Here is a 24,850-nt window from a genome sequence, read left to right on the forward strand (position 1 = left end):
AGAATATCAGCGTCTATATATTCAATATGTTTCTGGTCGTCTTAATATTTGTAAGAAGCCCAAACTGGATATTGTCTTCAAATAATTTCGTACGTACGAAAAAATATATTTTAGGAAATAAAATGAAAATGAACCTAGTACAAATATTAGAACGATCAGAAACACGTTTAATATACAGCCACTAATATTCTAAACAAGAAAATATATTTAATATGTAAGTTTAATCGTAGAAATATTTTATTAGTCGATAACATCTTAAAACATTGCAGCAAACTCGGGAATGTCCCTTTAATATGATAACTTTATTCTATGTAAACCAGTAATCACTAAGGCTTTGCTTCACCCCCAAAGACCCGGATGATCGGTAACTAGGCCGTGTGACGTCACGCCGGTTCCGAGAATAGTTAATGTAGCTGGAGTTACGTCAGTGTTAACTCTAGGTAATGCTTTGGAAATCGTTGACAACCAAATGGTCGCAAGCTACTGAGTCTGAAAACCCCCATTGTTTTTCCTAAATCTGATGATGATGATGATAACTAGTTTAACGTGCCCATATACCACTAGGGTTTCGAACACGCCCATCCCGAGTCCGACCTCCGATAAGATCGGTGGCCTGACTCGGGATGGAGGGATGGGGGGTTGAAAATGGGCAGAATTTTGAAAATAGCAATTAGTAAAAAAGTTAATAGAATAAATAAAATTTAAAAAAAGGTTACAAGCCAAAAATAAAAAGAATTGACTGCTCGGCCGAATATTTATATAATTTGGAGCATTTTAGGACAGTCCAAAATTAAATAAGAGAAAGAAGAGAGGATCGGACTATTTAATAATATTTAAAAAAAAGAAGTAATTTCGACATAAAATTTTGAACGCAGATCTAAAAGTTTAAAGTCCGATCGATATGTCTACGCGAGTGGCCTCGTTAAGGCCGTTTGGGTGCACAGCTTAAAGGGACGAGATGGGTTGCATCCCGTCAAGAAAACCCCTAGATTGACAGTCAATAGACGTTCGGACATGCAGAGACTAAACGCGAACAACCGTGGCGTTCTGCAGAATGGCCGTCATACAAGTCACGAAAAATACAAGTCGACAGTCAGACGGAGAAATGACGCGGAGGCAAGGAATCTCGCTAAAAAAGAATCCAACCTGGTGGTGCAGACTGTCGAAACAGAAGCGTTCCAACGTTCAGTCAGTTCCAATGGCCGCATACATCCCAGTAGAAAACTTCATTTCGCTGATAAAAACAACGAAATGAAGGACCCCCAAGTCGAGCACACGAAAGCACGTGGTGTGCACAAGCGAAATAAACACGTCTTAACGCGTGGAGCTCCAGACTGGGAATGCTAAATCTGATGCCATAGAGTTCTAGCCGACACCAACATTTGCCGTGTCGTTACTTGCTGTAGCAGCTTACTGTAGTCCGGTTTAGGAAATAGTTCCTCATAAAAAAAACACCTACAAACTACAAAAAAAAAAAAAAAACCCAACAAAATTCTGATATGCCATTGCTTTTTGAAATCTTTCACGTAGGTTGACCTCTGTAGTCTTTAAATAACCCATTGGTTTTGAAGTAACCTGTTATATTAGTACTAACTGATAACAACTGTGTAAGTGGCATTGTGCCATTAATTGAAACATTTCGTGATCGACCTATGTTGCTTTTTGTACACGGTGCATGCCAGTTGAGAGCACTCCCTAAAATTAATACTAGTAGTCACATGATCCTCTCGACAGTGTTGTATTTATTACAGAATATATTCTGACATAGAAATTGTATTGAACTGCACATGGAGTAATTAATGTGTAACCTTTAGTTTAATTATTCTCGAGTCCAGTCATAGCATTAAACTTACATGTTGTTGACCAGTACCAACGCTACACGAAGAAACACGACGCCTGCGTTGAACCTTCTTATGGTGATGTATCAATACCAATAAGGGGAAGTGACTCGACCTAAAGATGATGGTTCAGATTGGTTCCAATCAATTTGTTCACGATTGTTCGGATTCTTGGACACGCCACTGGTTTTGCCTAACCAATTTTTGAAGATTGAATAGTTAAAGTTTGTTTTGTTTAACGACATCACTAGAGCCTCATTGATTTATTAATCATCAGCTAATGAATATCAAACATTTGGTAATTTTGACATATAGTCTTGAAAAGGAAACCAGCTGCATTTTTCCCTTAGTAGCAAGGGAGCTTTTTTTATATAGTCGCGGTGCTTTGGCTCTATTCAACTGATTGTTTTTTTTCTCGTTCCAACCAGTGCACCACACCTGGTCAATTGTCGTGGTATGTGCTTTCCTGTCTGTGGGAAAGTGCATATAAAATATTCCTTACTGCATTAAGAAAACTGTGGCGAGTTTCCTCTGATGACTAAATGTTTGACACCCAATAGCCCTTCAGCCAGTGCACCACAACTGGTACCACAACTTGTATATACTATCCTGTATGTGGGATGGTGCATATAAAAGATCCCTTGCTGCTAACTGAAAAGTGTAGCCCATGAAGTGGCGACAGCGAGTTTCCTCCCTCAACATCTGTGTGGTCCTTAAAGGGACATTCCCGAGTTTGTTACATTGTAAGATGTTTCCGACTAATAAAATATTTCTACGATTAAACTTACATATTAAATATATTTTCTTGTTTAGAATATCAGTGTCTGTATATTCAATGTGTTTCTGGTCCTCTCAATATTTATAAGAAGCCCAAACTGGAGTCTGTCTTCAAATAATTTCGTACGTACGAAAAAATCTTTTTTAGGAAATCAAATGAAATTTAACCTAGTACAAATATTAAAACGATAGAAACACGTTTATTATACAGCCACTAATATTCTATGCAGAAAAATATATTTGATATGTAATTACAATCGTTAAAAAGTCTTTGTTAGTCAATAACAATTTAAAAATTGCAGCAAACTCAGGAATGTCCCTTTAACCATATGTCCGACGTCATATAACTGTAAATAAAATGTGTTAAGTGCGTCGTTAAATAAAACATTGCATTCCTGCCTACCCGATAGACGCTGATCATAATTAATCAATGTGCTCTTGTGATGTCGTTAAAGAAAACAAACTCCTTTTTTTCTGCGTATTTTGTTTACGATCACATACATCCATGTTTGCCTTTTAGCCTGCATCCTGACTATTAACAACGTGAACTACACCATCACGAACGGCGAGACCAAGAAGATAGAATGTGACACATGGAAGTGTGAACCTGACGCCTCCGGAACGTGCGCCCCGTCGGTAGATCACGCAGGTGAGACCCATACAAGATCAAGCTGAAGTTCTTCATTGCTTTACGTTTCTTTTTTTTCCTTTTCTTTTTTTTACAATTTATCAGCATAATACAATGTACAACCAAATAATAAATATATACAGGATATATACTGGATTATGGTGGAGAGTGATTTAGAAAACAAAACAAAAAAAACAACAAAAAAACAAAACAAAACAACAACAAAAAACCCCAACAATAACAAAAACCCAATAATATTAATATTAATAATAATAATAATAATAATAATAATAATAATAAAATAAATTAGGGTTCTATTGACTTATATTATTCAATGCATATAAGTCATTATTAAGTATACTGAGGGAGACATGTATTATTGCTTTTCTGTGCAATCTATACTTTGAAAAAAACAGAAGAAGAAAAAGCCGCAACGTCGCATCAGTTCTGAAATTTTGGTTTGACCAGAGACCGACTTTTATCTCGGCCTCAACGGCATTAAAGAGACATTCCCGAGTTTGCTGCATTGTAAGATGTTTCCGAAAAAATAAAATATTTCTACGATTAAACTTACATATTAAATATATTTTCTTGTTTAGAATACCAGTGTCTGTATATTCAATGTGTTTCTGGCCGTCTTAATATTTGTAAGAAGCCCAAACTGGATTTTGTCTTCAAATAATTTCGTACGTACCAAAAAATGTATTTTAGGAAATAAAATGAAACTTAACCTAGTACAAATATTAGAACGATCAGAAACACGTTTAATATACAGCCACTAATATTTTATGCAGAAAAATATATTTGATATGTAATTACAATCGTTAAAAAATCTCTGTTAGTCAATAGCTTTTTTTAAAGTGCTATTTCAAATTGTCCATTGCCCGCCATAAACAGTGCCCATCTCACTCTCATACCCCCTTAACTGACCATGTAAAATACAGCGTGGAGTTGCACGACATAGTTTTGCCGGAGCCATTTTGTTAATTACCAGAGTTGTACAGTTAACGAAGTTTGATTTGATTACTCATTGCAGGATGCAAGAGGGACAACGGAAGTTGTGCGGCCGTTGGAATCTATGATGCATGTAACAAGGAATGCCAAACGGGGAGTTATGGAATGGGGAAATGGGCATACACCAGTAAGTGTTCATTCAAACAAAATCACCCTCCCTTTGTTTTGAAAATTCACGGATAGATATGTATTTTGTTTTTAAATATTTAAAGGGCTTTTTCTTATAAATGGTTTTTTTTTTTTTTTTTTTTTTTTTTTTTTTAACAACAACACCAACACTAGAGCACATTGATTTATTAATCATCGGCTATTGGATGTCAAACATATAGTAATTTTTTGACATGTAGTCTTAAAGAGGATTCCTGCTACATTTTCTTAATACAGAATGGGGTCTTTTATATGCACTTTCCCCTCAGACAGGAAAGCACATACCACGGCCTTTGACCAGTTGTGGTGCACTGGTTGGAACGTGAAACAAACCCAATCAGTTTAATGGATCCACCGAGGTAGTTTTCCTTCCAAATAATTTGTGCACAATATTTCTGTAAAATAATTACAGTTCCTCGCTAGAGAACCCAATTATTTTTATGGGAGTCGCAGAGTGATTTTTGGTATCTAATGCTATGTTCAGACTACCAACTGTCACGACGGAGTTGGCCAACTCGACGTTTGCATTGTAATTTCTCCCACTCCCAACTTACGACGGTCGTAGAAGTTGCATTACGACGATAATCGAGTTGTAAGAGTGTTCAGACAAGCAACTCGGCAGTCGTAGAAGTCAAGCGATCAGCGATTTAGCCAACTTCGTCGTGGCAGTTGGTAGGCTGATCCTGGCATAACTGACACGCCCTATAATAATGGCAGTCCTATAGACGGAGTTGGAGCCATATACTTCATTAGTTTATTAATTTGAAGGATTATGTTTTTTTTGTTTTTGTTGTTTGTTTTTTAAAATGATTTTATTTGGTTTCCGTAGTGTGTGTTTGTTTCTTGCAATTGTAATTACTCTGATATGGGAATCTTGAGTAGAACACTCCGCTGAATAACAATCACATCTTTAGGTATAACCTCACCAACCTCACCAACACCAGAGGAATCGTCAACTTTGCATTGAATCATATTATTCAGGGGAAACAACTCTAAAATATCATCTTACAACTAATTGATCAGATTTACGTCTCTTGAAACATTAAGTAAATTGAGCTCTATATATCTACATTGATGTTATGAAAGAGTGTGTTTGAAAATGGAAGGTGGTTTTTTTTTTTTTTTTTATTATTTTTTTTGTTTGTTTAACAACACCACTAGAGCACATTGATTAATTAATCATCGGCTATTAGATGTCAAACATTTGGTAATTCTGACACATAGCCAGAGGAAAACCGCTACATTTTTCTTAATGCAGCACGCGATCCTTTACAGACACTTTTCCACAGACAGGAAAACACATACAACGGTCTTCGACCAATTGTGGTGCACTGGTTGGAAGGAACAAAAATTGTAAAATGGAGTATCTTGGTTAAAGTTATGTTATTTTAATACCTAAAAATTCCAAAGCTCGTTGTAAGGAATATTGTCGATTTGTTTTTAATTACATAATAATATATACATGTATGTATAATATTTAATATTCAAATAAAGAAGAAACGTCTCTGAAATACTATTGTAAAGAATTTGAACAAACTAATTTTTGATATTTTAGTAAAGGTGGCGATATCAGTAGTCACCTAATGGTCGTTTTGGGATCGATCCCATTTGGTGAGCCCATTGGGCTATTTCTCGTTCCAGCCACATCAAAGGCCGTGGTATATGCTACCCTGTCTGTGGGATGATGCATATAAAAGAACCCTTGCTGCTAACTGGAAAGATAAGCCCATTGCGTGGCGGTAGCGGGTTTCCCCTTTCATTGTCTGAGTTGTCCTTAACCATATGTCTGACGTCATATAGCCGTAATTAAAACGTGTTGAGTGCGTCGTTAAATAAAACATTCCTTCCTTCCTCTTGTAACGTTATTCAAATCTGTTACAGTTTTGTAACTTAACCAAATTTAGTGTCGCCTTTTGTCCGGATTGAAACTAGGACCTGCGCCTTTAATGTTCCATAGTGTCGAAGTTGTCGTTAAAAGCAATGCGCGGAGATGGTGTTATTGTTAAACAGACAGGGCCGAAATTTCGAAGCCTGATTTCTTTCGACGCAGGTGTTTATGCATTTTAAATGTGTGTAGTCACACGCTTGTAAGAAGGTTTTAGTTTTTTGTTCAACGACACCACTAGAACAAATTGATTATTAATCATCGGCTATTGGATGTCAAACATTTGGTAATTTTGACATATAGTCCAAGAGAGGAAACCTGCTACATTTTTTCATTAATAGCAAGGGATCATTTATATGCACCATCCCACAAACAGGATAGCACATGCCACGGCCTTTGATATACCAGTCGTGGTACACTGGCTGGAACGAGAAATAGCCTAATGGACCCACTGACGGGGATCGATCCCAAAGCGACTGTACATCAAGCGAGCGCTCTACCACTAGGCTACGTCCCGCCCACACGCGTGTAAAAGACATAAACAAGCTTTATAATTCGGCCCACATTATTGTGGTTTTTTTTCTTCTGCAGAGTGCAAATTTGCCGACGGGACGTGTGTTGACGTCGGTAGTTCTCTACACTGCTACACCTGCCAACCTGATCACAATCTTAAGAAAACTGGTACGTACAATGAAGGCCTGTAGGAACCGGTGTGCGTGCGTGCGTGCGTGCGTGTGTGTGTCTGTGTCGTGTATGTGTGTGTGTGTGTGTGTGTGTGCCGTCTGTCTGTCTGTCTGTCTGTCTGTCTGTCTCTCTCTCTCTCTCTCTCTCTCTCTGTGTGTGCGTGCGTGTGTGTGTGTCGTGTATGTGTGGCGTCTCTCTCTCTCTCTCTCTCTCTCTCTGTGCGTGCGTGCGTGTGTGTGTGTGTCGTGTATGTGTGTGTGGCGTCTCTCTCTCTCTCTCTCTCTCTCTCTCTCTCTCTCTCTCTCTCTCTCTCTCTCTCTCTGTGTGTGTATGTGTGCGTGCGTATTTGTGTGTCCTGTGTCCGCCATGTGTTCTACTCTACATAAATAAAAATAAAATATGAGTGGTATCCCCACCCTCTCTTCACACACACACGCACGCACGCACGCACGCACACACACACTCATACTGGAGGTTATAACTCCCATCACTAGAGATTGTGCCCCCCATCTCAGATATCGTTCCTATGGGTCTGCAATGTAGGCCTACACGTGTACGAACATTATGTTTTTCTGCTGGGCGTATTTCATACATGTTATCAAGTCTTAGCAACCGGGGGTAGGGGTTGGGGTTGGGGTGGGGATGGATGAACAGGCTCAGCACTTGAGGACGAAACATGTACGCTTTTGTTTCGTTTTTCTTTTCTATATAAATAAATATAAATATCTGGTTTTTGTCTCCCCCCTCCCTCTAAAGAGTGTGCCCCTCCAACTTAAGATAGCGTTCCAACGGGCCTGGTTATGAAGGCACAACAAGATGGCAAGTAAATAAGTATATAATATATACCAGGAATGGAAAATGGACATGCGACAAATAGAAACATGAGTACTATAAACTGATACACTATTAAAACACTCACTGCTTCACTTACTATGTCTTCTAGTTCGTTATTCTTTAACTGAGTATTCTATCCACTGATTCACCGACTCACTGAATACTTAATTTTACTCACTGACTCATGTACCTACTCGGTGACTCAATCATTCACTCAATGACTCAGTTACCGAGGCCCTTACTCATTGACTTTCTTAGGTGAATCATTAGGCAACTGACTTAGTGTGCCAACTAACTGCTGATGTTGATTCACTTACATACTGAGTCGCTCATTAACAGTTATTCTCTTAGACTTTTACTTCGTGATTCACGTACTGAACAATTTATACTCATGGACTCACTTAGTCGTGTTGTACGTACTATTTAGTCATTGACTCACTTGGTTCTTTTTACTCGTTGATTCACTTAATTAAATGTCTGAATCACAAATCATCCGAATCACTCACCCATTGCTTGCTTGCTCTCTCTCTCTCTCTCTCTCTCTCTCTCTCTCTCTCTCTCTCTCTCTCTCTCTCTCTCTGTGTGTCTGTCTCGCTCGCTCGCTCGCTCGCTCTCTCTCTCTCTCTCTCTCTCTCTCTCTCTCTCTCTCTCTCTCTCTCTCTCTCTCTCTCTCTCTCTCTCTGTGTCTGTCTCTCTCTCTCTCTCTCTCTCTCTCTCTCTCTCTCTCTCTCTCTCTCTCTCTCTCTCTCTCTCTCTCTCTCTCTCTCTCTCTATCTCTCTATCTCTCTCTGACTAACATAGTCACTGACGCATAAAGCTTCTACCATGGAGTGACAAGAAAGATGAGTTGTATTATTTCATTTCCTCAAAGGTTGTAAGTCGGCAAGCGGAGAGTGTTTCGACGTGAATGAACAAGATGGCTGTAACATCTGTAAAGCGGATTTTAGCTGGAATCTCCGTGAGTAAAACATGTGACGATTAATTTTGTTTACATAGAGAATATTGCAATTCATACATGCCATTGTATTGAACAGTAATCTGTGTACATAGAGAATATTGCATTTCACAAACGCCATTGTATTTAACAGAAGTCTGTTTACATAGAGAATATTGCATTTCATAAACGACATTGTATTGAACAATAATATCTTTACATAGAGAATACTGCATTTCATAAACGTCAGTCGTAGAGAACAGTAATCTGTCAACATAGAGAATACTGCATTTCATAAATGTCATTTGTAGAGAACATTAATCTGTCGACATAGAGAATACTGCATTTCATAAACGTCAATTGTAGAGAACATTAATCTGTCGACATAGAGAATACTGAATTTCTTGTGCAGTATCACACGTGTTGGTATGTCTATTTAAAGACATCTGATTGGCTGCTCCATGGTAATGACTCGGACGTCAAGGCCACACTGACCAATGAAATGAATTGATGAAACCGGTTACTCAGTGACGTCATAGTATTAACTCTACAAGCGCGAATGTAAAGTTATGGATGGAAAGCACTCTGAAGTTCCTTTTAAACCTGGTTTCTGAGGATATGTAAAACAATTTTTAGTATACTGTACTAAATGTCCATTAGATACCATTTATCGTTGTTTAAAAACGAACCCATTTGTGTCTACATGGTTGTTGCACTGAATTGACTAGCTCGGTTTTAACAAACTGCGACCACAATGGTAACTATCTGGACACATTTTATCTGCCTGCTTGCCTGCCTGTCTGCCTATCCTGCCTCCCTGCCTGCCTGTCCTACCTGCCTGCCTGTCTGTCTGTATCTCTGTCTGTCTGTCTGCCTGCCTGTCCTGCCCTGCCTGCCTGCCTGCCTTCCTGTCTGTCTGTCTGTTTGTTTCTCTGCCTGCCTGCCTGCCTGCCAGTCTGCCTGCCTGCCTGCCTGCCTGCCTGCCTGCCTGCCTGCCTGTCTGTTTGTCTATATATCTATGGCACCCATACTAACTAAAACACAAACATACATACCACATGCACGGATACATTTGTTTGTTCATGCACTGAATTGCCGAGTTCTGTTTTCACAGGCTGTGACCACGATGATAGCTGTCTGGACATTGGTGCGACTGCGACGACGAACTGTGTGACCTATGAATGTCAGTCCAACACCGTTGGTCAAACCACCTCATACGGCATGGTGGAAACCAGTCGAAGTAAGTAGTCATAGTTCTGTGTGTGGTTTTTTTTATATTTATTTTATTTTTTTATTATCATATACACCTTGCTTTGTTAAAATCGTCAAGACATACCAAATGGTTGCCATCCAATAGCCGAGGAACGGGACGTGGCCCAGTGGTAAAACACTCGCCCGATGCGCTGTCGGTCTGGGATCGATCCTCGTAGGTGGACCCATTTGGGTTATTTCTCGTTCCACGTGTACCACGACTGGTATATCAAAAGCCGTGGTATATGCTATCCTGTCTGTGGGATGGTGCATATAAAGTACATGTAGCTCTTGCTACTAATGAAAAAAAAAATGTTGCGGGTTTCTTCTCTAAAACAATATGTCAAACATACCAATTGGTTGGCATGCAATAGCCGATGATTATCCAATCAATGTGCCCTGGAGGTGTTTAAAAAATCCATCTGTCCAACTTCGTGCCTGTCTGCATGTCTGTCTGTCTCAATATATGTGTCTTTGTATGTTTCACTCCTTCTGTCTTGGCCTCTCTATATCTCCCAACCTGGCTATTTTCCTCCGTTCAAACTAGTGTTCCGCGACTGTTATATCAAAGGCCGTGGTACGTGCTGTCATGTCCGTGTGAAAGTGCATATAAAAGTCCCTTGCTACTAATGAAACAAATGAAGCGTGTTTCCTCAAAGATTATATATCAGAATTACTAAATGTTTGACATCCAATAGCCGATGATTAATAAATAAATAAATATGCACTTCTCTCACTTTTCTCTTTCGCACCCTCCCCATCGTTCTCTCTCTCTCTCTCTCTCTCTCTCTCTCTCTCTCTCTCTCTCTCTCTCTCTCTCTCGCTCTCTCTCTCTCTCTCTCTGTCTCTGTCTCTGTCTCTGTCTGTCTCTTTCTCTCTCTCTCTCTCTCTCTCCTCTCTCTCTCTCTCTCTCTCTCTCTCTCTCTCTCTCTCTCTCTCTCTCTCTCTCTCTCTCTCTCTCTCTCTCTCTCTCTCTCTCTCTCTCTGTCCTGCATGTCTGTCTCTGTCTGTATGTCTGTGTCTGTCTGTCTCTGTCTCTCTCTGTTTCTCTGTCTGTCTCTCTGTCTCTGTCTCTCTCTCTCCACGTGTGTGTTTGTGTGCATTGTTTCTGTTTGCACATTTGTCTTATGTTTGTTCTTAAAATACACCTTAACCATCCAGAATGTTCAGGGCACGGGTTGATGGTTAGAAGTCTCCGTAGAGGCCTTTCAAACATTCCCAATGAGTCGCTAAAACCCACTCGGGGTGACATCCGGTACTGGGACGCGAACCCAACACCCATCAACCATAGGATCGATTATGCTGCTGTTGGCTACTTATATATATATATATATATATATATATATATATATATATATATATATTATATATATATATATATATCTATATATATATATATATATATATATATATTGCTAATTAATTTCAGAATGCAGATCTTCAGCTGGAGCCTGTTTGAACACTGGGGATGTGGATGGGTGCAGCGTTTGCAAAGCTAACGGAACGTTTGACATCAGTACGTATTGATAGACTGTTTTGCCTTTTTGTTTGTTGTTGTTGTTGGGAGTTTTTGTTTGTTTGTTCTTTTTTGGTAGGGATGGGTGGTGTGGGGGTATTTTTGTTTCAATTATAAAATTCGAGCATAGGGTTGTTCTAGAATTGGTCATGTTAGGTTATTACCATATATACTGTAGGTTCGTATTTCGTATTATATAAACTGAGAGGTATAAATAACGCAAATGGGTATTTCACTGGTGTGTGTGTGTGTGTGTGTGTGTGTGTGTGTGTGTGTGTGTGTGTGTGTGTGTGTGTATATATATATATATATCAGTGAAATACCCATTTGCCTTATGTATACCTCCCAGTAGGGCTAGTGGATTTTTAATCTATAATTAACCTATTTAATTACTGATGCCATGGCTAGTGGATTTTTAATCTATAATTAACCTATTTAATTACTGATGCCATGGCTAGTGGATTTTAGCAATTATAAAAGCCCTGATATATATATACCACTATCTCTCTGTCTGTCTCTCTCTCTCCCCCCTCTCTTTCTTTGTCTCTCTGTCTCTGTCTCTGTCTCTGTCTCTCTCTCTGTCTGTCTCTCTCTCTTCCCCCTCCTCTCTCTTTTCTTTTCCCTCTCGCTCTCTCTCTCTCTTGTCTCTTTCTTTCTGTCTTCCCCCCTTGTTCTGTCTCGTTCTGCCCCCTCTCTTCTGTTGTGTCTCTCTGTCTCTGTTCTCTGTCTCTCTCTCTGTCCCCTGTCTCTCTCTCTCCCCCCTTTTCTTTTTTTGTCTCTCTGTCTCTGTCTCTGTCTCTCTCTGTCTATTCTCTTCTCTCTCTCCTCTCTCCCTCCCCTCTCTTTCTTTGTCTCCTTTCTGTGTCCTGTTCTCTGTCTCTCTCTCTGTCTGTCTCTCTCTCCCCCCTCTCTGTTCTTTCTCTTTCTTTCTCTCTGTCTCTGTCTCTTTCTGTCCCCTTGTCTCTCTCTGTCTGTCTGTCTCTCTCACTCCACTCTCTTTCTTGTCTCTCTGTCTCTGTCTCTGTCTCTGTCTTCTCTCTGTCTGTCTGTCTCTTTTCTCTCCCCCTCTCTTTCTTTGTCTCCCTGTCTCTGTGTCTCTCTCTCTGTCTGTCTCTCTCTCTCTCTCCTCTCGTTCCCCTCTCTTTCTTTGTCTCTCTGTCTCTGTCTCTGTCTCTGTCTGTCTCTCTCTCTCTCTCCCCCTCTCTTTCTTTGTCTCTCTGTCTCTGTCTCTGTCTCTCTCTCTCCTGTCTGTCTCTCTCTCCCCCTCTCTTTCTTTGTCTCTCTGTCTCTGTCTCTGTCTCTCTCTCTGTCTGTCTCTCTCTCTCCCCTCTCTTTCTTTGTCTCTCTGTCTCTGTCTCTGTCTCTGTCTCTCTCTCTGTCTGTCCCTCTCTCTCTTTTCCCCTCTCTTCTTTCTTGTCTCTCGTCTCTGTCTCTGTCTCTCCTTCTTGTCTCCCCTCTCTCTCTCTCCCCCCCTCTCTTTCTTTGTCTCTCTGTCTCTGTCTCTGTCTGTCTCTGTCTCTCTCTCTGTCTGTCTCTCTCTGTCTGTCTCTCTCTCTCCCCCTCTCTTTCTTTGTCTCTCTGTCTCTGTCTCTGTCTCTGTCTCTCTCTCTGTCTGTCTCTCTCTCTTCCCCCTCTCTTTCTTTGTCTCTCTGTCTCTGTCTCTGTCTCTGTCTCTCTCTCTGTCTGTCTCTCTCTCCCCCTCTCTTTCTTTGTCTCTCTCTCTCTGTCTCTGTCTCTCTCTGTCCCTTGTCTCTTTCTCTTCTCCCCTCCCCCCTCTCTTTTCTTTGTCTTCTGTCTCTGTCTCTGTCTCTCTCTCTGTCGGCTACCCCTTTTCTCTAAAATCCCCCTCTCTTTCTTTGTCTCTCTGTCTCTGTCTCTGTCTCTCTCTGTCTGTCTGTCTCTCTCCCCCCTCTCTTTCTTTGTCTCTCTGTCTCTGTCTCTGTCTCTCTCTCTGTCTGTCTCTCTCTCTCCCCCTCTCTTTCTTTGTCTCTCTGTCTCTGTCTCTGTCTCTCTCTCTCTGTCTGTCTCTCTCTCTCTCCCCGCTCTCTTTCTCTGTCTCTGTCTCTCTCTGTCTCTGTCTCTGTCTCTGTCTCTCTCTCCTCGTCTCTCTCTCTCTCTCTCTCTCTCTCTCTCTCTCTCTCTCTCTCTTTGTGTGTGTGTGTGTGTGTGTGTGTGTGTGTGTGTGTGTGTGTGTGTTTGTATATACACAAATGTATATATCAGGATTCTATAATTATTATAAAATCCACTAGCCATGGGATCGGTAATTAAAAAGGTTTACTAGCCACGATTAAAAATCCACTAGCCCTACTTTACTAATACAATTATACTAATAGTAATAATCGAATAGGTCACCTAAAGAGGGAATGGAGCTTTAAAACTCTAAGACTGGGCGTGGTGGTGGGAGTGGGGTCAGGATATTCATATGTACAATAGACGAAAATGTATGTGTGTGTGTGTGTGTGTGTGTGTGTGTGTGTGTGTGTGTGTGTGTACGTACGTGTATATCTAAGCCAAAGTATCGGCGATTTAACACATTTGCTTAGTAAGACTTTTTACAACAACCCATACATAAATTAGCATAACTATATACGAGTATGGCAACTGTATAGTATTCATGCCCATGTTATATATGGCTTCTCTCAACAAATCATTATCTGGATAAATATGCATTAAACGCAATTAATCGTCGCATAGCCACTGAATTAATGAACATGCTATACGTTTTCCCAATTTGGAGTTTTGATACAGTACATATACAGTGCTACTTTCCTTCTAATTTTTTTTCCCCCCAGAGTGTGAGGATTCATCGGGCGGCTGTTACAACGAAAACGAATCTAAAACAACGGACTGTATCACATACACTTGTACTGTATCCGGGAATTCGTACGCACTAAGCGTCACTAAGAAAGGTAATTCTACAGTCACATATCCACCGGGCCCCACACGAAGTATACTCGTACGATAATCTTGGAAATTGTACGGCATCCGTACGAATGTTCCGGGGGACGTACTGCGATGCTGTCTACGACGTGTCTACGGGCTTACGGCCAGTAAAAATTGGTACGACACATCGGGAACTTTTAACCCCGCGCTAAAAGCTTCCGATGCGCCCTACGGCGAGGAAAGGCCACGCCCTGAGATTTTATAAATTTTCCCCGAAATTTGGGCCCGTGTCGGTGGATATGTGACTCAGTCATATAACATGTCATGTTCAAGTTGTTTAACGAGCACATTTATAGCAAGCTGCTGTAGAATACGCCTGTCATGGGCGCACGTTCTGACTACTTCTAGCTTTTCCGTCCAGGGTCCCGGTTTACGAATCGATCTTAAAGGGATATTCCTGAGTTTGCTGCAATGTTTTAAGATGTTATTGACTAATAAAATATTTCTACGATTAAACTTACATATTAAATATATTTTCTTGTTTAGAATATTAGTGGCTGTATATTAAACGTGTTTCTGATCGTTCTAATATTTGTACTAGGTTAATTTTCATTATATTTCCTAAAAAAATATTTTTTCTTACGTACGAAATTATTTGAAAACAAAATCCAGTTTGGGTTTTTTACAAATATTAAGACGACCAGAAACACATTGAATATACAGACACTAATATTCTAAACAAGAAAATATATTTAATATGTATCTTTAATCGTAGAAATATTTTATTAGTCGAAAACATCTTACAATGCAGCAAACTCGGGAATGTCCCTTTAACGCTAAGATAACCTTACGTGTATTACAAGGTAGTTAGGTACTTAAGGTGATTTTCGTAACACTGGGCGCAGGAAAAGAAATGATGATAGTGTCAAATTCTTCTTTTTATCTTAGTTGGGACGGGAGCTAGGATATCAATGGTACGTACTGTCCTGTTAATGGGGGTGTAGGGGTTTAAGGCTGTTAGCATCCTGGTACCATCTCCAAACCAAAGTGAGTTCAATAATGCCTAGGTCACAAATGGCCTGCGGCGTGTTGGCGGCGGCCGTAAGTCCCCAAAATTGCCATAACCGTGCTGAAGGCCGCATGGTAGAATACGATAGCCGTGAGGCGATCTCAAGGTTTTTTGCTTGTCGCAGGGGCTTACGATTTTTTAAATTTGACATTAAACTTTTTTTCGGAAATCGCAAGGCCGTAGGCCACAACCACGCCGCATGTAGTATCGCAAGGTCACTGTACGGTGGCCGTGAGGTGACCTCAAGGTTTTACCCTGTCTGGTGTACCTAGAAAATCGTACGGCATCCCCAATAACCGTGAGGCCTCCGTGAGATGGCCGTACAATGTTCTAAATAACCGTGAGGGCACCTTGTGATTGCCTTGCGGTCGCCGTGAGGGCGCCTCGCGGTTTGTTAACTAGCGCCTTGCGGTCTCCTCGCGCATTTTGATTTCATGACTTTTACGATTGCCGTGCGGACCCCGTAACATTTGTGAACACTGCTTCCGCAGCCCACAAAGCCGTACGATTTGTAAAAATCCCATCTACAAACCACAGACCGCAAAACCGTGCGGCGGCAGCATCATATGTGACCTAGGCATAACTCGGCGAGTAGGTGAAAGGCTGGCTCGAGTCACATACAGCCCTTCCCTTATTGATATTGATAGGGGAAGGATAGAGGAAGAAACCCTATGTAATGCTTTAGCAATCGCTGACAACTTTTTAAAACCTTTTTTTTTTTTGCTTGGCCCCAATACTCTTCCGTAGAGGACGGTTTCGCCGATTCACACATTTCCTCGGAAAACTACGCGTCAGAAGTACCAGACGTTTGGAATCAAATAAACCAAACGTTTTCACTTTGAATAGTAAATTGAAATATAACAGCCCATCGAACGTTAAGCACCCCGACCCTTCCGCAATTGTTGGGATCTTCCAAACAACGGATACTATTGATAACCTTTGTGTTGTAGAGTGCCTGAATGGAGGTGAATGCTTTCCAGAAGGACACACCTTTGAGTTTGGGTGCAAGCAAAAGATCTGTTCAACAACAGGCACAAGTGTCGGCTTCATCGACGACCCGAACGGGCCAGTCAGTGAGTATCCTTTAAGTTGTTTACATTATTATTATTAATATTATTATTATTATTTGTTTGTTTTTTAAATTAAAAATACAAAAATTGTTATTTTTTTTTGTTATTTATTTATTTATTTATTTATTATTATTATTATTTTTAATTTCTTTCGTTTCTCTCCATTGACGTCCTTCTCATTGCTTCCCGACCTGGCAGCTCCTGCTATCTTTTAACTTCTTTCACTGTCCACCTCCACATCCCAATCCTTGTCTCTCCAACCGCGACAGGTGCTTGTTTCTTGTAGCTATCTATGCCACACGCGTTAAGGGGCGGGACGTAGCCCAGTGGTAAAGCGCTCGCTTGGTGCACAGTTGGTCTAGGATCGATCTCAGTCGGTGGACCCATTGGGCTATTTCTCGTTCCAGCCAGTGCTCCACAACTGGTGTAACAAAGGCCGTGGTATGTACTATCCTATGTACTAATCATGTTCGTGATAATTGAATAGTATTTCACGAGGGACATAAACATGATATAAAATGGTAGAGAGTTTAATATCCTATGTATTACCCATAATCGATCTTAATTTGTTTTATTACATACCTATTCATTCTTACTACAGTGATAAAGACATTTTGAAACCTTGTGATACATTTATTTTGTATCACATAATATTATGATATGTGATATTTGATCCGGAACTTTTTAAATGAAGAATTCCCTTTTTATTTTTACTGCAGTTAGAGCCTTTTATTTACTAACGTCATATTATGATTTACAAATTCCGTCACATCATATTTGAAACATTACACAAGGCTGTCACAGAGTAAGATTCTTAACGTTAAGTAAATCCATGAAAGGAGTTTTGATCATAGATTTAAAGGGACATTCCTGAGTTTGCTGCATTGTAAGATGTTTCTGACTAAAAAAATATTTCTACGATTCAACTTACATATTAAATATATTTTCTTGTTTAGAATATCAGTGTCTATATATTCAATGTGTTTCTGGTCGTCTTAATATTTGTAAGAAGCCGAAAGTGGAATTTATCTTCAAATAATATTTTAGAAAATAAAATGAAAGTTAACCTAGTAGAAATATTACAACGATTCTAAACTCATTTAATATACAGCCAATAATATTTGATGCAGAAAAATATATTTGATATGTAATTACAATCCTTAAAAAGTCTCTGTTAGTCGATAGCATCTTAAAAATTGCAGCAAACTCGGGAATGTGCCTTTAACACATTATTGTTATGGCATTAAATTAAAAACCGTTTTTGTAAAACATAAAAGGTATGTAATAAAATTCAGAACTTCACATACGTTGTTTTCGCTTCCTATTTATTGCACTCGTTTATTTTTGGAAAGAACATACTACTCGACCGCTACGCGGTCTCGTGGTATATATTCTTGCGCAAATTAAACTTGTGCAATTAATAGGAAGCAAAGACAAGTTATGTGAAGTTCTGTATTTATATCAGTCGGCTCGTTTAGTTGACGTTTCTGTAAGGTTGTAGTGCGCCAATCGATGACATCATCGTGTGACGTCGGAAGTGTTACGTCTCACTTGGAATGAATGAATGAATGCATGTTTAACGACACCCCAGCACGAAAAATACATCGGCTATTGGGTGTCAAACTATGGTAAATGCAACAACAATGTGATGATCAACATCAATATAAAAATTCAACAGTTAAAATCAAAACACAGTGTAAAGAACTATGCAAAAATACAAATATCACAGATAGATACTGACTTTTATTCAAAATTTCAATTCTGTGCTGTATTGGCCATTCTCAAAGACAATGTTACATCCCTGCACCACGGTGAGGTTACAGCACGCGCAGGGGCCCACTTGGTGTTCTAGTGGGACGTAACACTTTGATATGTTCATGATATTTTTTTAAAGGGACATTCCTGAGTTTGCTGCATTGTAAGATGTTTCGGACTATTAAAATATTTCTACGATTAAACTTACATATTAAATATATTTTCTTGTTTAGAATATCAGTGTCTGTATATTCAATGTGTTTCTGGTTGTCTTAATATTTGTAAGAAGCCCAAACTGGATTTTGTCTTCAAATAATTTCGTACGTACGAAAAAATATGTTTTCGGAAATAAAATGAAAATTAACCTAGTACAAATATTAGAACGATCAGAAACACGTTTGATATATAGCCACTAATATTCTAAACAAGAAAATATATTTAATATGTAAGTTTAATCGTAGAAATATTTTATTAGTCGATAACATCTTAAAACATTGCAGCAAACTCAGGAATGTCCCTTTACCCATATGGGTAATAATATTGTTATTTGTTTATTTTCCAGAATGTAACTTTGCGGGGACCTGCTTGACCCCAGGCCAGACTAAGGACTGTCATCTGTGTAAAGCGGACGGTCACATGGATTGGAGTAAGTAAAAAACCAAAACAAACCCCCAAAAAACAAACCCCCGCTTCATATCAGCTAAAGGCACGATTTCACGATACGACTTTCTGTAACGATTTGTAACAAATTATTCAGCTGCACTGTAACACAGCGTACATTTTAACTGGCTTATGTACACTCTAAACACGCTGTACAGAGAGGATCCCTGAACTGTAAACGTTTTAAGTTCTGTACTAAATATGTACACACCATGTTTCATGCAGGGATTTAATCAGGATGTTTTGTCAGGGTCCCATGACTGATTGGATTGGGAAAATTCGCGCTAGCAAATCATACTTGGGATGTTGATTAGGCCACTGAACGATGCAGTACATACACAATTTTATATATATATATATATATATATATATATGGGAACGTTTTGCATTAAAAAAATGGGAATTTTCAGTGCCACCTTCTTTTGGCAATGGGCCTATGTTCAAACCACAGAACGCCTGAATAAATCCCTAGTATGTGTAAAAACAAAAATCCCTGAATTGTGCCTGTTTTATTTTATTTTGTTTAACGACACCATTAGAGCACAATTAATCATCGAATATTGGGGGTTAAACATTTTAAAGAAAATTCTGACACGTAGTCATCAAAGGACATCCGCTACATTTTTTCTAGTGCAGCAAGGAGTCTTTTATATGCACTTTCCCACAGACAGGACAGCACATACCACGGCCTTTGGCCAGTCGTTGTTGTGTCTGTTTTAGCTGCATATTATAACTTGTTCATATAAAGAGAGATCACTACTTACACATGCTTAAATATTGTTTTGTTTAACGACACCACTAGAGAACATTTATTTTTTAATCATTGACTACTGGATGACAAACATTTGGTAATTTGTCATACAGTAGTTGAGAGGAAACCCGCTAAATGTTTTCATTAGTTTCAAGAGATCTTTTATATGCACCTTCCCACAGACAGGATAGCAAATACCACGGCCTTTTGTCATCTTTTTTTTTTATATATCATCATGTTGGTGAATTAAAAATAGACCAATGGGCCAACCGACGGAGATGGATCTTAGGTCAGGCGAGTGCACTATTTACACGTTCCCACTGAGTTGTTAAAACCTGATTCTGGCTTAAAGCCGGTACTGTGATTCGAACCCAGAACCTGTCAGCTCTCAGACTTATCTAGAAGTCTCTCCTTTCTTTTAGAGGCTTGAGTCTAATGCGCTGTAGATCTAGGATCGATTTCTGTCTGTGAGCCCATTGTTGTAACAAAGGTCGTGGTATGTATATCCTGTCTGTGGGATAGTGCATATAACATACACCTAGCATCGAATCGAAAAGAAGAGTAGACCACAGCGTGCCACAAGGTTTCTTATCTCTGTATTGAGGAGGGCGGGACGTAGCCCAGTGGTAAAACGATCGCTTGATGCGTGGTCGGTCTAGGATCGATCCCCGTCGGTGGGCCTATCGGGCTATTTCTCGCTCTAGCCAGTACACCACAACTGGTATATCAAAGGCCGTGGTATGTGCTATCTTGTCTGTGGGATAGTGCATATAAACGATCCCATGCTACTAATGTAGCGGGTTTCATCTCTATACCTGTGTCAAAATTGACATCCAATAGCCAATGATTAATAAATCAATGTGCTCTAGTGGTGTCGTTAAACAAAACAAACGTCTTCTCTCATTATGTATGTGGTCCTTAACCATATGCCTGACTCCATATAACAGTAATTAAAGAGACATTCCTGAGTTTGCTGCATTGTAAGACTGACTAAAAAAAAATTTCTACGATTAAACTTACATATTAAATATATTTTCTTATTTAGAATATCAGTGTCTATATATTCAATGTGTTTCTGGTCGTCTTAATATTTGTAAGAAGCCCAAAGTGAAATTTGTCTTCAAATAATTTCGGACGTACTAAAAAACAATATTTGAGGAAACAAAATGAAATTTAACCTAATACAAATATTACAACGATTCTAAACACATTTAATATACAGCCAATAATATTTGATGCAGAAAAATATATTTGATATGTAATTACAATCGTTAAAAAGTCTGTGTTAGTCGATAACATCTTAAAAATTGCAGCAAACTCGGGAATGTCCCTTTAGAAAAGTGTTTAGTACGTCTTTAAATGGACGATTTCTTCCTTCTGTCTTTCAGAGTGTAAGGACAGCAACGGCAACTGTCACAACAACGGAGACACGTGGGACACGTGCTCGTGCACCATCAGTGGCAACAGCGCCAACATCACCTGCACCTAGATAGGTGCATAATCGATTCACAGATCTTAGAAAATACAATAGTTAAAACGGACACACACAGACTATCACGCAACCGTAATGCAAGCATAAAATACACATGAATATACACACATATACACACAAAAATGAAGAAAAAAACCCCAGACAAAAAACCAACAAAAAACACACACACCAAATTAGGCAGTGTACACACAAATTTGGACAGACACTATCCCACACATTCATAAAACACATATAAGCATTCACAATCAAAGACGAACATGGAAACACAATAGAGGTGAACAATCAGACGCAGATCGCACATGGAAATACATTTTATTTACATACAAACAAACGAGAAAATAGGCCTTCACCTTCGAAAAAACACAGGCTCGGAGATTTGGAAAGAAATAATAATAATAATAATGTATACACACGCGTGTTATAGTTGTCAATCACATATTACATGTACCGTTACAATATAACTACAGACACGACATCTTCATTTCACACACGCACATACACACACCGGCAAGTGCTTTTCATTTCAAGTTGTGTCACAATTGTAATACAAAACTAAAAAACACGATGTCCAGGAACAAATATATATATATATATATATATATATATAGTCATTAAAGATAATGTAGGGCGGAGAAAAGATCGGCAGCCACAGATGATGATAAGAATGAAACAATTCATGATACCAATGGTTGGCGTATTATCACATGGAACTTCGGACAAATAAAGACCAACAACCCCCCCCCCCCCAAAAAAAAAAAAAAAAAAAAAAAAAAAAAAAAAAAAAAAAAAAAAAAAAAAAGGGACAGACCCTAGTTTCAACCCATGAAAATTAACACTAAGTTTAGTTAATCTACAAACCTGTAACACATTTGGATAAAGTTACAGTTGAGTGAAACAGGAGTCTGTGTCTTTGAAATGGTGAAATACCCTCTTAAAAATAGATTAAAACTCGACTCCATAACTGTTACTTCTCAGACGCAAAAATATGAGAAATGCATTTTGTGATATTAAAAACATCAGGATGACCAAAAACACTTCTAATGTATGGAAATTGATAATCTAAACCATAAAATCTAAGTAAAGTATGATTTCAGTTATCAAAAACGGCTCTAATAGTGAAAAAAATGCCTTAGTGTTTAAAAACTAGGGTATGTCCCTTTAAACATGGGCCATATGAATCACTGCACTGCACCCACTGCTTCTCTAAGTGACCTCTATCTCATTGGAGTTCTAAATTGTTTTGTTTTTTAGAAACACGTCGTAAATTAACTATTTCTCTGTACCCATTTTACCCGTGGAAGCACTTGCCAATAAAACAAATAATTAGCACTTTTCGTTTTTTTTTTTGTCTTTGTCAGTTACAACATTGTTACGTCGAATATTGTATACTATTTCCGAGTACAGAAGAATGGAATCGTTGATCACGACAATACAGCATGTTTTAAACTACAGCTATTGCATATATATGTAATATATAGTAGTCATGACAACTGGTATACCAATACAAAGAGGAACCTATTACTGATTAGACCCACCTGAATCCGATTTCACAAGCGGCATTTTTTTTTATAGTGCATGCCAAGCGATGCAAACCGGATGCATGTGAATGGTTGTACTGAATATCATTCGATGGAAAGAAAGAAATGTTTTATTTAACGACGCACTCAACACATTTCATTTACGGTTATATGGCGTCAGACATATGGTTAAGGACCACACAGATTTTGAGAGGAAACCCGCTGTCGCCACATAGGCTACTCTTTTACGACAGGCAGCAAGGAATCTTTTATTTGCGCTTCCCACAGGCAGGATAGCACAAACCATGGCCTTTGTTGAACCAGTTATGGATCACTGGTCGGTGCAAGCGGTTTACACCTACCCACTGAGCCTTGCGGAGCACTCACTCAGGGTTTGGAGTCGGTATCTGGATTAAAAAACCCATGCCTCGATTGGGATCCGAACCCAGTACCTACCAGCCTGTAGACCGATGGCTAACCACGACGCCACCGAAGCCGGTATCATTCGATGGATTTCAAGAAAACACCAAAAGCATATATTATACGTGTAAGCTGCATTATGAAGTCTTTTTGTATGCATTTCTTTCCACAGACAGGGTAACACATACCACTGCCTGATATAACAGTCATAAACAGTTAAATCAGAAAAAAACTGGAATCGCCCTACAAGACTGAATCCAAAGATTAATTACATGTAATACATATACTCTACCAGATATAGGCGAGAAAACGTATTTAAAGCGAGATTCGTTTTATTACCTATGACAAATATGTCTCAAAACATTGGCTCCTACGGTCCTGCAACCCTCATGACCGTTCTTTAGACCCGCCAGATGTGGTGGAACGTGTTTAATAATATATCGAGAGTAGACAACAAAAAATGGTTATGTCCTCTCTTTACAAAAATAATGGCAGTTCAAAATTTAGCTTTTTTTTCCATTTTATAATGTATTTTTTTTTTGGAATATACATGCAGTAGGTGTGATGTAAATCTATATAATTTGAATAGATAATTAAATAAACAACGTGTTCTTTTTTTTTTTCTTAAATCCAAATAATTTAAACACAAAATCTTGAGTTTCTGGAAAATCATGACTTTGGGCATAACTTTGGGGATCCGAACCCAGTACCTACCAGCCTGTAGACCGACCATATTGGATACGAGTCAGCAGTCTAAACCAATAGGTCACAGAAACAAGAAGAGAATGCGTCAAATGGAACAGAAGTTCTAACTGCAGTCGCATCAAGTATTAAAGCTAAAATGTGTTTTCGTTTAACGATACCACTAGAGCACATTAATTTATTAATCAACAGCTATTGAATGCAAAACATTTTGGACACAATGTTATATAGAGGAAATCCGCTACATTTTTAGTATCAAAGGGTCTTTTATATGGACGTCCTAACAGACAGGACAGCACATACCATGGTCTTTGATATATATCATGCTCACAATCTTTCCATAAATAACTGGGGAATATACAAATTGTAATGTACTTGTATGCCGTGTGAACAGAGCTTCGTTAGTTACGACTATATTTCTGTGTTGTCGACAAATCCACAAAATCTGGTGAAGTTTATTATCGACAGCTAGAAGAGGACGCCAGAAATAGATGCGTTAATTGCACAAGAATACTATTTTTGTTTAACGACACCACTAGAGTATATCGATTTATTAATCATCGGCTATTGGATGACAAACATTTGGTAAATTTGACATATAGTCTTAGAGAGGAAAACCGCTACATTTTGTTTTCATTAGCGGCAAAGGGATCTTTTATATGCACCATCCCACAGACAGGATAGCACATACCACGGTCTTTGATATACCAGTCATGGTGCACTGGCTAGAACGAAGAACAAATAAAGACATAGTTAAGTATCAATTTTAGCTGTAAAGAGTTGACTGAGGACAATCTAGTGCGTGTAAAATCGCTTTCATGTCACCACTGAAATCGTAAATCTAATAGCTACACTCCTAATCCGTCATAGAATAGAAATCTCTGAAGCAAATAATTTTTACAATGGCTATTATGATGGCCCTCGTTCTTTCTTATCCCTATATACATGTAGGAATATCACACTGCTTTCGATCAAGTAAAAAAAAAAACTCCACAAAAAAACCCCTGGATGTGTATTCAA

General features: G+C 39.0%; 1 protein-coding gene across 1 annotated transcript in view; it reads left to right on the top strand.

Moving 5' to 3' along the window:
- LOC121379696 overlaps positions 1 to 21,599 on the top strand; it is a 36,721-nt gene extending 15,122 nt beyond the window's left edge. The window contains exons 8-17 of the mRNA XM_041508347.1: positions 3,136 to 3,264; positions 4,280 to 4,384; positions 6,881 to 6,970; positions 8,679 to 8,765; positions 9,856 to 9,981; positions 11,422 to 11,508; positions 14,304 to 14,420; positions 16,414 to 16,536; positions 18,851 to 18,934; positions 21,088 to 21,599. Coding sequence (XP_041364281.1) covers positions 3,136 to 3,264; positions 4,280 to 4,384; positions 6,881 to 6,970; positions 8,679 to 8,765; positions 9,856 to 9,981; positions 11,422 to 11,508; positions 14,304 to 14,420; positions 16,414 to 16,536; positions 18,851 to 18,934; positions 21,088 to 21,188 — 1,049 coding nt within the window. The 3' untranslated portion in view covers positions 21,189 to 21,599. The remainder of the gene's footprint in view (positions 1 to 3,135; positions 3,265 to 4,279; positions 4,385 to 6,880; positions 6,971 to 8,678; positions 8,766 to 9,855; positions 9,982 to 11,421; positions 11,509 to 14,303; positions 14,421 to 16,413; positions 16,537 to 18,850; positions 18,935 to 21,087) is intronic.
- Positions 21,600 to 24,850: the final 3,251 nt, after the last annotated feature.

Source organism: Gigantopelta aegis, chromosome 8, assembly GCF_016097555.1.
Source record: "Gigantopelta aegis isolate Gae_Host chromosome 8, Gae_host_genome, whole genome shotgun sequence".
In the NCBI taxonomy this organism is placed as follows: domain Eukaryota; kingdom Metazoa; phylum Mollusca; class Gastropoda; order Neomphalida; family Peltospiridae; genus Gigantopelta; species Gigantopelta aegis.